Source organism: Nelumbo lutea, chromosome 1 (genome assembly GCF_056320005.1).
Source record: "Nelumbo lutea isolate HS-2025 chromosome 1, American lotus-T2T, whole genome shotgun sequence".
In the NCBI taxonomy this organism is placed as follows: domain Eukaryota; kingdom Viridiplantae; phylum Streptophyta; class Magnoliopsida; order Proteales; family Nelumbonaceae; genus Nelumbo; species Nelumbo lutea.
The window spans coordinates 197,614,692-197,628,518 of record NC_142684.1 but is presented as its reverse complement, the minus strand read 5'-3'; the positions used below and the strand labels follow the sequence as shown (position 1 = coordinate 197,628,518).

General features: G+C 36.9%; 1 protein-coding gene across 17 annotated transcripts; it reads right to left on the bottom strand.

Moving 5' to 3' along the window:
- Positions 1–405: 405 nt before the first annotated feature.
- Positions 406–6,052, bottom strand: LOC148880237 (glutathione S-transferase 2-like). 17 transcript variants are annotated; one of them, XR_016104503.1, is made up of 12 exons: positions 5,777–6,034; positions 5,488–5,593; positions 5,208–5,264; positions 4,953–5,038; positions 4,772–4,843; positions 3,007–3,060; positions 2,822–2,897; positions 2,254–2,315; positions 1,762–1,900; positions 976–1,035; positions 617–772; positions 406–470 (listed from the first exon to the last, which is right to left on the bottom strand). XR_016104503.1 is itself a non-coding variant. In XM_088962096.1 (11 exons), exons 1-10 carry the CDS (start codon positions 5,795–5,797, stop codon positions 671–673), a joined length of 696 nt encoding a protein of 231 aa, XP_088818222.1. In that variant the 5' UTR covers positions 5,798–6,034; the 3' UTR covers positions 406–470; positions 622–670. The 17 variants fall into 17 exon arrangements, 8 of the variants coding, with proteins under 8 accessions (XP_088818222.1, XP_088818220.1, XP_088818226.1 ...); XR_016104504.1 differs by having other exon boundaries at positions 622–772; XR_016104497.1 differs by having other exon boundaries at positions 2,259–2,315.
- Between the last annotated feature and the right edge of the window lie 7,775 nt (positions 6,053–13,827).

The following is a 13,827-nucleotide window of genomic DNA, read 5'->3' as shown; positions in this document are numbered from 1 at the left end:
TTTATTTCGCGTGTGAGCGGACACATGGCACTCCCACAACGCATGAGATGTATTTGGAGACCAACTGGGGGGGGGGGGGCGGATGCGAACTCCACATCCCGACCTTGTATTGGGAACATCTCCCAATGATATACTATCATCTGAAGATGTTCCCAGTATTAAGGTCGGGGTACTATCAGCGCCCCACGAGGGGCACCGACGTTGTGGGGCGCCTCCCTGTGGAGGGGCTACCAAGCTCCACCCATCCATTCCATCATTCTTCAATTTCCATCTACCAATTATTAAAGAGTTGCTTAATCATATGTTTTCTCAATTGTATGTTTACTCGGCTGACTGTATTAAGTTTTTAATTAGATTTTTGAGAATCAAAGAGATTGGTTTTGAAGCATGATTCAACCTTCTAGATGATTCAAAAAGTGACGTCATACCGCATCAGTTCGTTCTTATTTCATGAGATTAATATGAACAACCTGGATTGTTCAATACAATAAACAGTAATCAGCACTGAGATAAACTCCCTTCCCATGGGAAAAGCAAATTACTAACTAGGCCAAATAATGAAAGTAATGTTTTCACTAAGCCAATATGTTACTAATAATAAACCATAGTATCATACATTACTTGATTACACTGGACGCCATGGATATGAAGAGAATGCACTCAAGCATGCTCAATCTATACTAGCATCAGGTTGTCTTTCCGGCAAAGAAGCTTGGAATGCTGGGTGAACCTTATATGCTTCATAGATCCTACATAGAGTTGGGAACTTGGACTGCACAAATACCAAACAAAATTAAAAAAAAAAAAATTCTAATGAAGATTGAACACCAACCAATGGGGGCCAAAACATGCATATCAAGTAGCAACAAAACTACAGAAAATACATCACAAGTTTGCTGGCATTGCAGTAGATAATTTAATTCCAGCAATAAAGAAAAGTAGAACAGGACAACAGAAAGGAGAGAAGAGTTTCACCATATCAAACTTGAACCTCATAACAGCTACACTGATCTGTGGGGCCAAAAAGACATCAGCCTGCATATTAAAGAATCTCTGATTAGCACTAAGCTCAAGCCACCCATTAAGTATTCTGAGGAATGTTGCATGAAATTAATCATACCATAATGCTGTTCAGAATAAACTATTTGAGTACATAAAAAGAACTTTATTAATGACAAAACATTTAAGCTATGATTACAGAGCTAATACCTAAGAATTTTTTTACTGCAAAGAGACTTCACTACTGAATCTTAAATTTTACATTATTTCTAACCAAAAATCATTTATAGAAGAAAATGAATGGACAGTTGAGGATGATCAAACATATGAAGCCAAGAATTTAAGTAGTATTTAGAAAGAAAATTTATGTCATTCCAAAAGAAGGCTGGGGAAGATTAAGAACATCAACAAGAATCATAATGGGGTGGAATTAGATAGACAATGCATATAATTGATTGGGGTTTCTGTGATGATGGGAATCATTTAACATGGTGAGAAAGGTGAGGGAATCAGAAAAGAAGCATTAAGATTTCTACAGATATGAGGAGTTTGGAGATTTCATTTGTTTTTTATTGGGGAACATAAATAGAACCTTTCTTGGGAGGTTGCTTTTTTTTATATGCATAACTTTGATTAGACTCCTCTGTTTCTTATTTACATCAGTTGCTTTTTTGTAATTGTCATTCATGAAGGGGGGAGGGGGGAGGGGGGAGGGGGAAGACAACATTAATAACTTATTTTTTTCAACTTAAAACTAAATACATGAATGTGCTAGCTGGCTGAGCTGGTGATGTATCCTGTTCATTGCAATTGAGACCTGGATCAATCCCATCTTCCTCTGGGTTGATTGGTGTTTGGGGATGGGTTAAACCCCCACCCCGAGTTGTTTTAGCCCATTTGCCTAGCAAAATTGAACAGAAAAATTAAAACTAAATACATAGGAAGTAGATAACAGGGGGAAAAAAAAAGAAAAGGAAAAATTAAAATCTAGACCATTCTAATTACATTGAAGAGCTAGTGGCTAAAGCATCAAGTCAATTCAACATGCCACAACTATTACTGACAGAGAGAAAGTAACATTCTAAATAATGATTATTTACATAACAACCTTCACACCTTCAGAGTAAATCATTATTTGGAGCTCCCAAGTATAGAGAATAATCATAATGCAATGAACGAAAACATAAGCTATTACTCTACAGGTTTGAGTGGTTTCAATATGTATCATAAGAACATAAAGAAACAGAAAGAAACCATGCATATTTCATCCCCAGTAGCGTATCTTCCAGCAAAATCTTTCAACAACTTCTCAAGAGCTGTATACACATGCACAGACAATTTAGATTAGTGCCAGTAGTAGAGTGATACATTATCATGAAGGCTAGATAAAACAACGTACCTGAAGAACAAATATCAATACAAACTTAAAATTAGAAGCACAAAAAATGAAAATAAAAAATTGTAGTAGAAAACATACTGTTAACATCAAGTTACAATTAGAAAAACATATTGGTATCATTCACCAATTTATGATTCACTGTTGCATATATTCACTGTTGTTCTTTGATATTTAGTTTGTTCTGTTGTTTATTCACTGTTGCTTTTATTATTTATTATAGAAATAGTTAAGAAAAGGGTGGCAGATGGATTTTTTTTGCTTGATTGTATATAAACAAAAGAGACAACATGAGGAAGAATGTGCTTTAAACTAAAATAGATATCAGATGAAACAGCTTGTTCAATAGAGAATTCATGCATGCGAATTTCCAAATGTCAGTTGGTCATGAGCACAGTGGACAATATGGAGGATATAAGAACATACCAGCAAAACCTTTCCCTATATGATACTCAGCCCATGATTGGCGTTCTTCAGGACCAACTTTTTCCTCAATGTACTTCTATAGAAATGGAGATACAGATATTGAATTATAATAAATAACACTAGGCTGTCAGATAAATGCTTTTAAAAAGACCAAAATTTATATGCATTGAGGCAAGCAGAAATACCAGCACTGACATCATATGAAGAGGTTGCATGCTAGAGGTAACAATACTTGCAGCCTGCATTATAATATTCTTCTTTTAGCATATAGTGGCGACCACTGAGAACACTACAAGAAGGGCTGCTATATAGTCAGACCAGGCAACACCAAAATGAAGCTTGCAGGTTTTCCAAGAAGTGAATGTGCTATGTGTAACAATTCAATTAAGCTGTACTCTTTGCTCAAACTTTAATAGAAAGATTCCCAAATATTCTCATAAATTGTAAGCCACCAAATTGAATGACCTTATTGGTGATTCCCCAATCTATGGGATTGAAATCTGAAGCTCATTTAGAGGATGTTTGTTATAGATTTGTCTATTGCCATTTGAAATTTGGACACTGCCATATTAGCAGTTCAGCACCACATTGGTATTTAGAACTCAATGGTAAGAAAAAAAAAGAAAAAGAAAAAGAAAACATGTTAGGTATGGCCTGTTTATGGTGGAAGCTGCAAAACAACACTACACCTCGGGTTATGTGAATAAGCCCTGTCTTTTTTTTTGGTATTTAGCGCAACACATTAATTAGTCTCGAAGATAGGTGGTAATAGCAGGACTCGATTCTGCATATCTGCAGGGATTACCCAGCTAACGTACCAACTGAGCCACCACTCAGTTGGAAAGCCCTGTCTGAGGATGCCAATTTTTTAGCTTCCTTTAACATCCATGTGTTTCAGAAGCTATGTGACATGCCAACATCATAGCAATGAGGTATACCAATCAATTTGTACTTTTGAAATGCCCCACCTTGATTTCAGGGGAAAACAATGCAAAAACTGCCTAGTCAGCAGTTTTTAAAACCAAACAGATTTATGGTTATAACAGAAACACAATGGTGAGGTGTTGTGCGGACATTTTGAAATTGATTGTTTGATTGGTATCATAGCTAAAGCATCCATATCATGTGTGTGGATCCAGAAAATTGCAGATTCATTGGTGTTTCTGTTTCCTTTTCTTTGGGAGGGAGGATCATTTGAAATTCCACATGGTGATCCATTAGTCCAACCAAACGTTACTTACAGCATCTACACTTTTGTGCATGTCAGGATAAATGTGGTATTTTGACACTGCATCTTGAAATGCACATGACAGATTATTCATTTGAAATTTGTGGGTGCAGGCCATATGTTAGGACTTCTGACAGTTGTGAAAATCTACTTTTCAACATTGAAATACATGATTCACTATCAGAACTTGGCAGGGAAAACTCCTCTACTTAGAACAAACCTAGGTGTTCACCCCACTAAAAAGGAGTTCGGATCTGCTAACCACAACACATTGCTGGCCACGTTCACCCAGTAGCACATCAAGAACATTGGTTGTACTTTATATAGCCGATATTCTCAATGTGGGGCTGGGTGAATGTGACCAGCAATGTGTTGTAGTCAGCAGATCCGGACTCACTAAAGAGAACGACAATAGATCTTGCCTGGAGGTTGACTGCTCTGCGTTTGGCATCAACTGGCAAAAGGATACATGATTCACTATCAGAACTTGGCAGGGAAAACTCCTCTACTTAGAACAAACCTAGGTGTTCACCCCACTAAAAAGGAGTTCGGATCTGCTAACCACAACACATTGCTGGCCACGTTCACCCAGTAGCACATCAAGAACATTGGTTGTACTTTATATAGCCGATATTCTCAATGTGGGGCTGGGTGAATGTGACCAGCAATGTGTTGTAGTCAGCAGATCCGGACTCACTAAAGAGAACCACAATAGATCTTGCCTGGAGGTTGACTGCTCTGCGTTTGGCATCAACTGGCAAAAGGGCGTTTTGAGGATACTTCTCTTCCAAATACTGTCCATGAACAAGAATAAGGCAGAAAATTTCAACATTAAACAAGCAGCTTGGAAACATCATACTAGCATAGAAAAGGACAAAGTTAGCATCAATGTAGATTACCAACCAGTAAGATTGCAAAGGAGTCTGAAACCACAAGATCACCATCCACTAACACCGGAACAAAGTGAAGAGGGTTTAAACGCTCAAACTCTGCAATGTAAGCATGATATGTGTGAGGTCTTGGATCGACCAAGCGCATAATTCTGGTGCATTTGAGAACGTAAATATCCTTGTATAGATAACGGTTTGGATAAATCAATGAATAATACACGGAACACTTTAGACCGATTAGACTCTAAATAAAAAGCTTCGAATTCACCTGGACTAAACTGCTCTCCTTTTGAAAGGTTGACTGCTTTGTACTCATAGGGAAGTCCTACAAATCCGATGAAAGTGCGGAAGAAAAACAGATAAAATTTTCCAGAAAGACTGATTAATTCATAACTAGGCAATGCTTTGCCACATCATCATTTTAACTCTAATCGCGTAAACAACGAAAATAAGAACATAAAAAATAATAAAATTAGTAGTTACGCAGGCCAGCTCTCTGAAATCAACAAATACAACTTGGCAAATTCTTAAGTGGTGATCGAACTGACTTTTCAGGTTTAAGGCGAAGCGAACACGCCACGAGCACGAGCTCTGCCAGTAGGAATACAGCTGAAGTTTATCCGAGGACGAGGAAAAAGAACTGCCAGAGGTATCCTGAAAGAAGATGGAGAAAACTTATCTTAAGTAAATCTTATTTTATAAGATTTCTATTAAAAGGGGATTAAATGCATAACAAAATGGTTGCTCAATTTCGATGGAATTCAGAGTGGAAGTGCTAGAATCGTAAATTTTGCAACTAAATGAGCATGCAGTGGAAGATACGAAGAGGAAGTGTACCTGATGAGGTCTCGAGTCCATTGCTCAGGAATTAGAGAAGATCGGGAGAAGCAAGACTGAAGCTCTCGGCAACGAAGTGGTGGCTTCGAGTCTCCCCACGACTTTCGATCTTCGAATATGATCGACTGAAATAAATTCGAGTCCGCAGCCAACTCAAAAAAATAATAAAAAAAAAAGGGGGTTTTATTGTTCGGCTCCCCCTCGGACTAGTAGAGTAGTAGACTAAGAGGGGCTGTAATTTCAGATTTTCCAACAAACAAGTTTCAACCTCTTACCAATTCATGATTTAACACCGTATATCTGATATCTCACCGTCACCGTGAGACTGACACCCACCATAAAAGTAACATCCGCCATATATAAGATGTGCGATGTGAGATTATATTGATAGATGGTTAGAATATACATTGTTGGCAGGTGATTTGGGTTCAATTGAAATTGGGATTTGCCCTTTACAGTGCCTTTCACACCGACCTCACAGCCACATTCCACCTTGAATGTACCAAAGATGTTCCCAATGTGTAGTCAAAACATGCTGTGAGGTCTGTATGAGACACTTTCTATGAGGAGCAGATTCGGATTCCCATGCGTATCAAATCAAATTAGATCAAGAGTGTGTTGGGGTGTGGGTGGCATCAGGCTAAATTTTGAAAGAGTACAAATACTAATATATACAAAATATTAGGTTTGATGTATTAATAATTGTCTAAGCCAGGAAATAAAGATTAAATAAATCGAACCAATTAATATCTGACTCGAATCCATTAATAATTGGATTACATTTTTTAATTTAATCTAATTATAACTCGATGAATTTCTAAGGAAGGGTTTCATGAAAAAATGGTTTATTATTGTTCTTAATGTATAGTTGTAGACTTGTAGTGTCTTCCCAGTGGGTAGGATTATTATGTGAATCTGTTCAAGGGGTCCAAAATCCAAACCACCACTGAAGGGCCATCATGCCAAGGCCCAGAAAAGTAAGCGTCAGTGCAATCCTTAATACCTGCAGACTTGCAGAGAAAGACAGGTGCCATTTGAATAGTTAGGCAGTTAGAGACCCTGCATGGTGTTGGTACAGCGTTCGCATGGCGGGGTCACTGGTAGACCTGATGGACCGAGCTTCAGGCCCAATTTTATATTTGTCTCGGCCCATCAATAGGTCTATTCACTGGGATCCAAGGTTTAAAGTATGGATAGGATACGTATTTCGGCCGTATCATATTGGTACTTAGAAACAGTCGAAATACTTTTTTTCTTTTAGTTTTATTTTTAAATTTTAATTTCTTTTGAAAGCTTAAAACATGTTTTTTTATTATTAAAAAAAGTTGGGGGTTTGAAACACTTGGAAACAGACATTTTGGACCGTATCTTTTTCAAAAGATACGATACAATATGTTCGATATGGGGCGTGTCGTATCGATACTTTAAACCATATTGGGATCTTTGTTCCTATTAGATATAATAATGACACTGGAAGAGTTTCCATTCATATATGAGGGCCCAAGCCCAATTCAAGAAAATGATAGTAATCTGAAACAAAAAAAATATATGGAATCGACAGGTTTATTGCTGCCTTATAAGTTCATATTATTATTATCTAAAATCAAATACAAATGAAGATGTGGAATTTTTGTTTTTGATTAAAATATTCTTATTTTTTAATTTAGTGTCTCTATTTGTGAAAGTTGAAAGTGTAATTTAAAATTTTGAATTACTACTTTTTATCACATTTAATTTTCTCATTAAGTCTTATATTTAAGGTATTAACTATTATTCTCTCTCATTAAATCTTATATTTTAGGTATCAACTCTCATTCTCTCTCTCTCTCATTTAATTGTAAAGGTAAATAATGTAATTTAATCTACTACTTTTCATTTCATTTATTTTCCCTTTTTAAGTCTTATATTTAAGGTATTAACTCTCATTTAATCTTATATTTAAGGTCCACTACTTGGAAAATCAAACAAGATCGATTAGTAGGCCCATCAAGTTCAGTCATATCCTTGAAACTTGAATGTGTTAAAACCAATCAAAATCATCAACTAGAAAACTGTTGAACTAGTCTTGGTTTTTGAAAACTGGTCAATTTTTTTTATTTTTTTTAAATATAAATGCAAATGTCCACATGGAATAACTTTTTTATTTCCAATAACTTTTCAAGATCTATCTTTGCATTTGGACGCCATAACCTTTCCCTACTATTTTTGCCAAAAAATCGCCTTTTTGGCCTCAAATCTTAATTGTTAATATAAAAAAGTTGTAACTAAAATAAAAAATATTTGTCATAGTAGAATATAATCATATAATTGAATATATGTATACACATAATAGTACATTAAATTACATTTTCTGCCCTCATTGTCAGAGGTAAACCAAATTCAAAAAATAAGGGTGTTTTAGTCAAGAAAAAAAATCCATAAAGTGCATTTATTTAGTATACCTTAGAAATAAGATTTAATGAGAGGGAATGAGAGTTAATACTATGAATATAGGACTTAATAAGGATAATGGAATGAATTTAATAAGAGTAGTAATTAAAATTATGTTTTTATTCTCATAACAGGCACCAATTTCAAAATAGGGATATTTTAGTCAAGAACTTCAAAAACTAAACCTCACTTTTTTGGGAGGAGCCTACTGCCCTGGAGAGTCGAGAATGACCTACTTTTGTTTGCTTGAAAATTGAAATCAAGGTAGCCAGAAATTGAATGGATCTGCCCAACCAATTTCTCAGGTAATGGCAGGACTAAGCAAGTAAGCATTACATGACAACGATGATGTCATGATGGTAATTGTCATAATTCATGTATAGTTTATACATAGAATGCCCCATTCCCCATACCCATCCTTGTAAATATGGATACAATACGTCTCGTATTGGTATTGTTGGAGAAAATGGAGTCACTATAACTTTGGAGGAGAAGTTCTGAGGCGTGTCTGAAGACACTGTCTTTAGAACGTTATTTGCCCCCACTCAGTTTTACTGAGTTTGCTGTTGGGTTACAGGCAAATTCGTTCCCAGGATGCAACAGAGACTTGGGTGAGAATCTGCAACCAGCAAAGTTGAAGAGTCTCCAAAGAAACCTTATTTGAGACTGTAGTAGACCGGATTGGGAGAGAAAGAGAGAGAGAGAGAGAGAGAGAGAGAGTGAGTGAATTTTGAAATTGCGTGTTTTGGAGTCTGATTCATGCTCCTTAAATAATTTGTGAAGAGATATGAGGAAAATGTAAGTGCTAGTTTAGAGAAGGCACATTGAACAGTCACAATTTCAAACATTGTGACTGTTTAAAAAGTAGTTAACAGTTGGTGACTATTAACTTTGAATTGTGCCTCTTGATCACACTCGATCGAATTGTGACCGTTGATCTCATCAACAGTGATCAACGGTCAGCAATGCACCAAAACCAAAGCCGCCCATCGTGAGCCACACAGGTGTGTGCGAAGTGCGAGCAAAGTGCGCATCTAAAGCGCCTCATTGCGTCGCACACGCGTGCGCGTGCGTTGCGAGGTATCGAATCTCCATACTCTCCTCTACTAATTCTAAGGAGTGTAAATCAGCTCCTATTGAAATACTGAAAACAAAACTTATAATTTTCCAATGTGGGACAAGTTCAAAACTACGTTTTGCAAGAGAAAAATTCATTTTTCAATCAAGTGCAAGTGCAATTTCTCACGTAATTGACCAATCAAACCCATTAGATTTAATCTCTTATGAGATCAAAATCCAACAATCCTCCACATTGATTGATCAATTACATAGTTCTCTCTCAATCCAAACTACTATGACACAATTATGCATACAAAAGGTGTTTATCAACTTAAACCTCATGTTAGTATAGTTATCTCAGAGCCTTGTCAAAATTATTGGTGGTAAGACCTTAAACCAATTACTCTCAAGAAAAACCGGAAACACCTATACACACAAAAATGTTCAGTCTCTGCAAAAGCTTCAAGTTTTGCTCAGCACTATTATGACCATGTGCTTCTTTCCTGGTTTCATGAACAATCCCGAGAGCAAACCCAAACCCTCATGAAAAGCAGCACCACTTCTATGTTCACATAGGTGAAGTTCTACTATGTGCTCCGTTATTTGACACATTTCAGAACTTCATTAAGAGTTTATCTCAACCTCTCATCATAACGAACAATACTGTTTATGTTGTGATGGGAAATTTCTCAATACCAGTGCTAACAGTCACATTGCTGTAACTTATTGTTACCCATTAAACCCAATACTGATGGTTTTCAGTTCATGTTGGATTACCATTACAGGTGACTAAGTAAAGGGCTTTAATCTCATCTCTTTGGTTGGCATTCTTACCAATTCTCTGGCCAAGCCCTTGGTAAGAGGATCAACCAAGTTTTTACTTGACCTCACATAGGTTATAGTAATGACTCCATCTTTAATCAGTTGCCTAACAAATTCATGTCTCAGACTTATATGTCTGGACTTACCATTGTAGGTACCACTATAGGCCCTTGACAGAGTTGCCTCACTATCACAGTAAATGGAAATTGGAGGCATAGAACTAGGCCAAAGTTTTATATCCAATAATAAATTCCTAATCCATTCACCATCTTTTTCAGCAGCCACTAAGGCTATGAATTCGGATTCCATGGTCGAGTGAAATATACAAGTTTGTCTCTTGGATGCTCAAGAGATTGCACCCCCACCAAGGACGAAAATCCATCCAGATGTGGTCTTGTTATCTCCATTACCGGTAATCCAATTTGCATCAGTGTTCCCTTCTAGTACAACTGGATAATCACAGTAAAACAAGCCAAGTTCCAAGGTTCTCTTGAGATATCCAAGAACTCTCCCAATTGCCTTCCGGTGCTCTACATTGGGATTACTTGTAAATCGACTAAGTTTACTTATTGCAAATGCAATATCAGGTCTGGTACAAAGCATAACATACATCAAGCTTCTTACTGCACTAGCATACTCAAGTTGTGCAATTGCTCTACCAGTATTTTCTACTAGCTTTATACTAGAATCATATGGCGTGATATATTCTTTAAACCCTAAATGCTTAAATTTCTCAAGTACTTTCTCGATATAATGTGATTGGCTTAATGCATAGCCCCTACAATTTCTCAAGTAATCGCAGGACTAAGTAAGTAAGCATTACATGACAACGATGATGTCATGATGGTAATTGTCATAATTCATGTATAGTTTATACATAGAATGCCCCATTCCCCATACCCATCCTTGTAAATATGGATACACTACGTCCCGCATTGGTATTATCTGCAATTCACAAACCCAGAAATACGATGAAACGAATATAATTGAATGAGAGGGAGGGGGGAAGCAATTGTGCAACCGATAGCCATGGTAGAGAAAATAGATGGAAGATAGTTTTGGGTGGATGTAGAGAGAAGACAATGAACAGCCGTGGTAGAGAAAGTTTGGTTCATGGCAGGATTTGAAATCGCAATCCCTCAAAAATAGAATGGTCTATTCTTATAATCCGTTTGATTCAAACAGGAATTGGATTCAACTGGAATGGGATTTCATTCACAAAGGAGGGGGGGGGGAGGGAAGACCATTCCCTCAAGTGAGGAATAACATTCTATTAAGAATGGAAATGAGATTCCAATTCTACCCAACCAAATAGTTGAAACTGAAATAGCCCATTTTGATACTAATTCTAGACATTTATTCCTACGAACCAAACGGACCATAAGAGTTTTTATTTTGGTTAATGGTTAAGAAAAAATTAACAAAGGCATTCATCTATGTCACCACTCACCAGTGGCGAGTCACCATCATTAGCAGAGAGACTTTGGAAAACAAGTCTCATAATGTCCAAGATAATAATAGGGAATGATACAATGCTTCTAAGGCTTTACCACCACAATAGTACTCTCAATAAAACCACTACGGATCTCTTAAATAAGGTTTTGTGATAAAGTGTACACTAACAACGATAATTCATCAAAATTCACTCACGGGAGGAGTGGATTTGATTAACCAGGTTGATAGAATTCTCATTGATTAGTATGGTGCTTTAATAACAAAGCCTCAAGCTTTGGAGATCCGGACTCCTATAAATCATAACAGAACAATACCATAAAAATGGAGAAAATTAGAACTTGTACGGTTGTACCATTGCTGGGTGACGAGGACTCCATCAAAGTAGTTCAATTTAAGTTTTCTTTTTGCGTTTGTGTTTTTAATTCTAAAATATATTTTATTTAATAATTCTTTTGTTCGTTGAAGTGTTGGGCTCCATGAGTTTGGCAAGTTTCAATCATAATAAGAGAGAAAAAAGAACAGGTAAAAGTCCTTAAACCTCGCCTAAGGTAAATGTAAAAGACCCCCTCACCTTTCTAAGACACTAGACAATCCTGTTCACTGAGATGGCAAGAAAAACCCCACAAGTCAAGCATTTTTAGGGATTCGATTCAAACAACCAAAACCCTACAAGGTTTTCCTACCTTTCCCTATTTTTTCCTTCAAATCAAAAACAATCTAAATGAAAAATGGGCATTCTTGGTTTTCCAGGTCAAGGAAAGCAACCCATTTTTGTTACGATAGTGCCATAGCCCTGAGTTGAAACCATGGTTTTTAAAATCAGACCGGAAAAACCGGAAACCAATCAAGTGACTGATTCCGTTTTTCCTCAAAACCAGATTTTTGCGAAAAAATCGTTGATTTGGTCAGCAAACCGCTGACTCGAGCGTTCGAACCATTCAATGGTTTTGACTGTTATTTATTTATTTATTATTATTTTTTTGTCAGAACAAGTTGATTGTTCGATTCAAACGGTCGGACCGTTCGACCTAGGAACCAAACCCCTAACCGATTCAATCTCCGGGTAGATTTTAAAAACCTTGGCTGAAACAACTAAATCAAAGCCTTTGATTTGTTTCCATGTCCCCACCTTGAATTAGATATAGTGACTTTTTGATGGGGCCATGCAATACATCTAAGGTCATGAAAAGTAAACTCTAAGGGGGAAGAGAGAACAGCCAAAAATTCAGTCCAATAAAGCATAAAAGTGATGCAATAAATGATCGATTAATGGGGCAAATATCAGCTTAACCTCCCTTGCCACATGGTCAATAAAACAAATTTCTTGTTTAAACGCATGAGAATTCAAAATTTTGAGTGGTATAACTTGGGGTTTGGGGTCCTATCTTCCCACCCTTCTCACTTGAGGAGTAACATCTGTTCCATTACACAAGTTCTGTATTTCCAATGTGCAAGCAATCTCATTTCTCAAGGCTGTGTTTGGTTTGAAGGAAAAAGTAAGGAAATGAAGGAAAATGTAAGAAAACCTTTACAAATCTTGTATAGGTTTTCCTATGTTTTCCTTCCTTTCCATGCCTTTCCTTCAAACCAAACATAGCCTGAGGGAAAACCCTTTCTCTACCGTCTGTACAATATAGAAAAGGGAACACAAGATGCAGTTCCCCCTCCCTCTCTCTCGTTTTACCGCTGACTCTACAGTCTCCATCAACCTTTCACCAAAACCTGGAACCCTTCTCAGAATAGTGTCTCCTTCCTGGTTATGACATTAGTTTTGCCTTACAAGGTTTTTCTAATGGCCTAAAACTGGAAACCTGATCCATGGATAGAAAAGATGGATAGCAATAAATCCTACATTCCTACTTTCTTGGGTTAAATCTCAAAAATCTAATACAGGGAGATTGAATTGGTAGGAAGCAAAAAAACAAATTTTTGTGAAGAACATATCTGGAACTACAAGGAGATTCAAAAATCTATGTAAATGTCACCCACTTTCTTTACTTTCAAATCTTCCGTTTTTCATAAGCATTAAAGTCGTTTAGGAAACAAAATGCAAAGGACAGATCAGAGAGAGAGAGAGAGAGAATTGAGCTCATGAAGAGAAAAAACTGGTAGGATGAATGGTTAGGGTTGAGATACTGGGAGAGAGGAATTCAACCCATATCGACCAATACGTATCATTCCGAGAGCTCTGCGATATGCCCCTACAGAGGGTGGAGGAACCTTGAACCCACCCCCCCCCCCAACTGGTTTTGAAAAAAAAAATAAAAATAAAAGTAATAAAAAAA

Bases quoted from the DNA above. Each gene is read 5' to 3' on its own strand.
- LOC148880237 (XM_088962094.1), bottom strand. From the start codon at position 5,797: ATGGACTCGAGACCTCATCAG. The intron at 5,265-5,487 runs GTCAGTTCGATC...TCGGATTTGTAG, and splicing joins CTTCGCCTTAAACCTGAAAA to GACTTCCCTATGAGTACAAA. The intron at 1,901-2,258 runs GCATGGTTTCTT...CAATTTTGCTAG, and splicing joins CGCTACTGGGGATGAAATAT to GCAAATGGGCTAAAACAACT.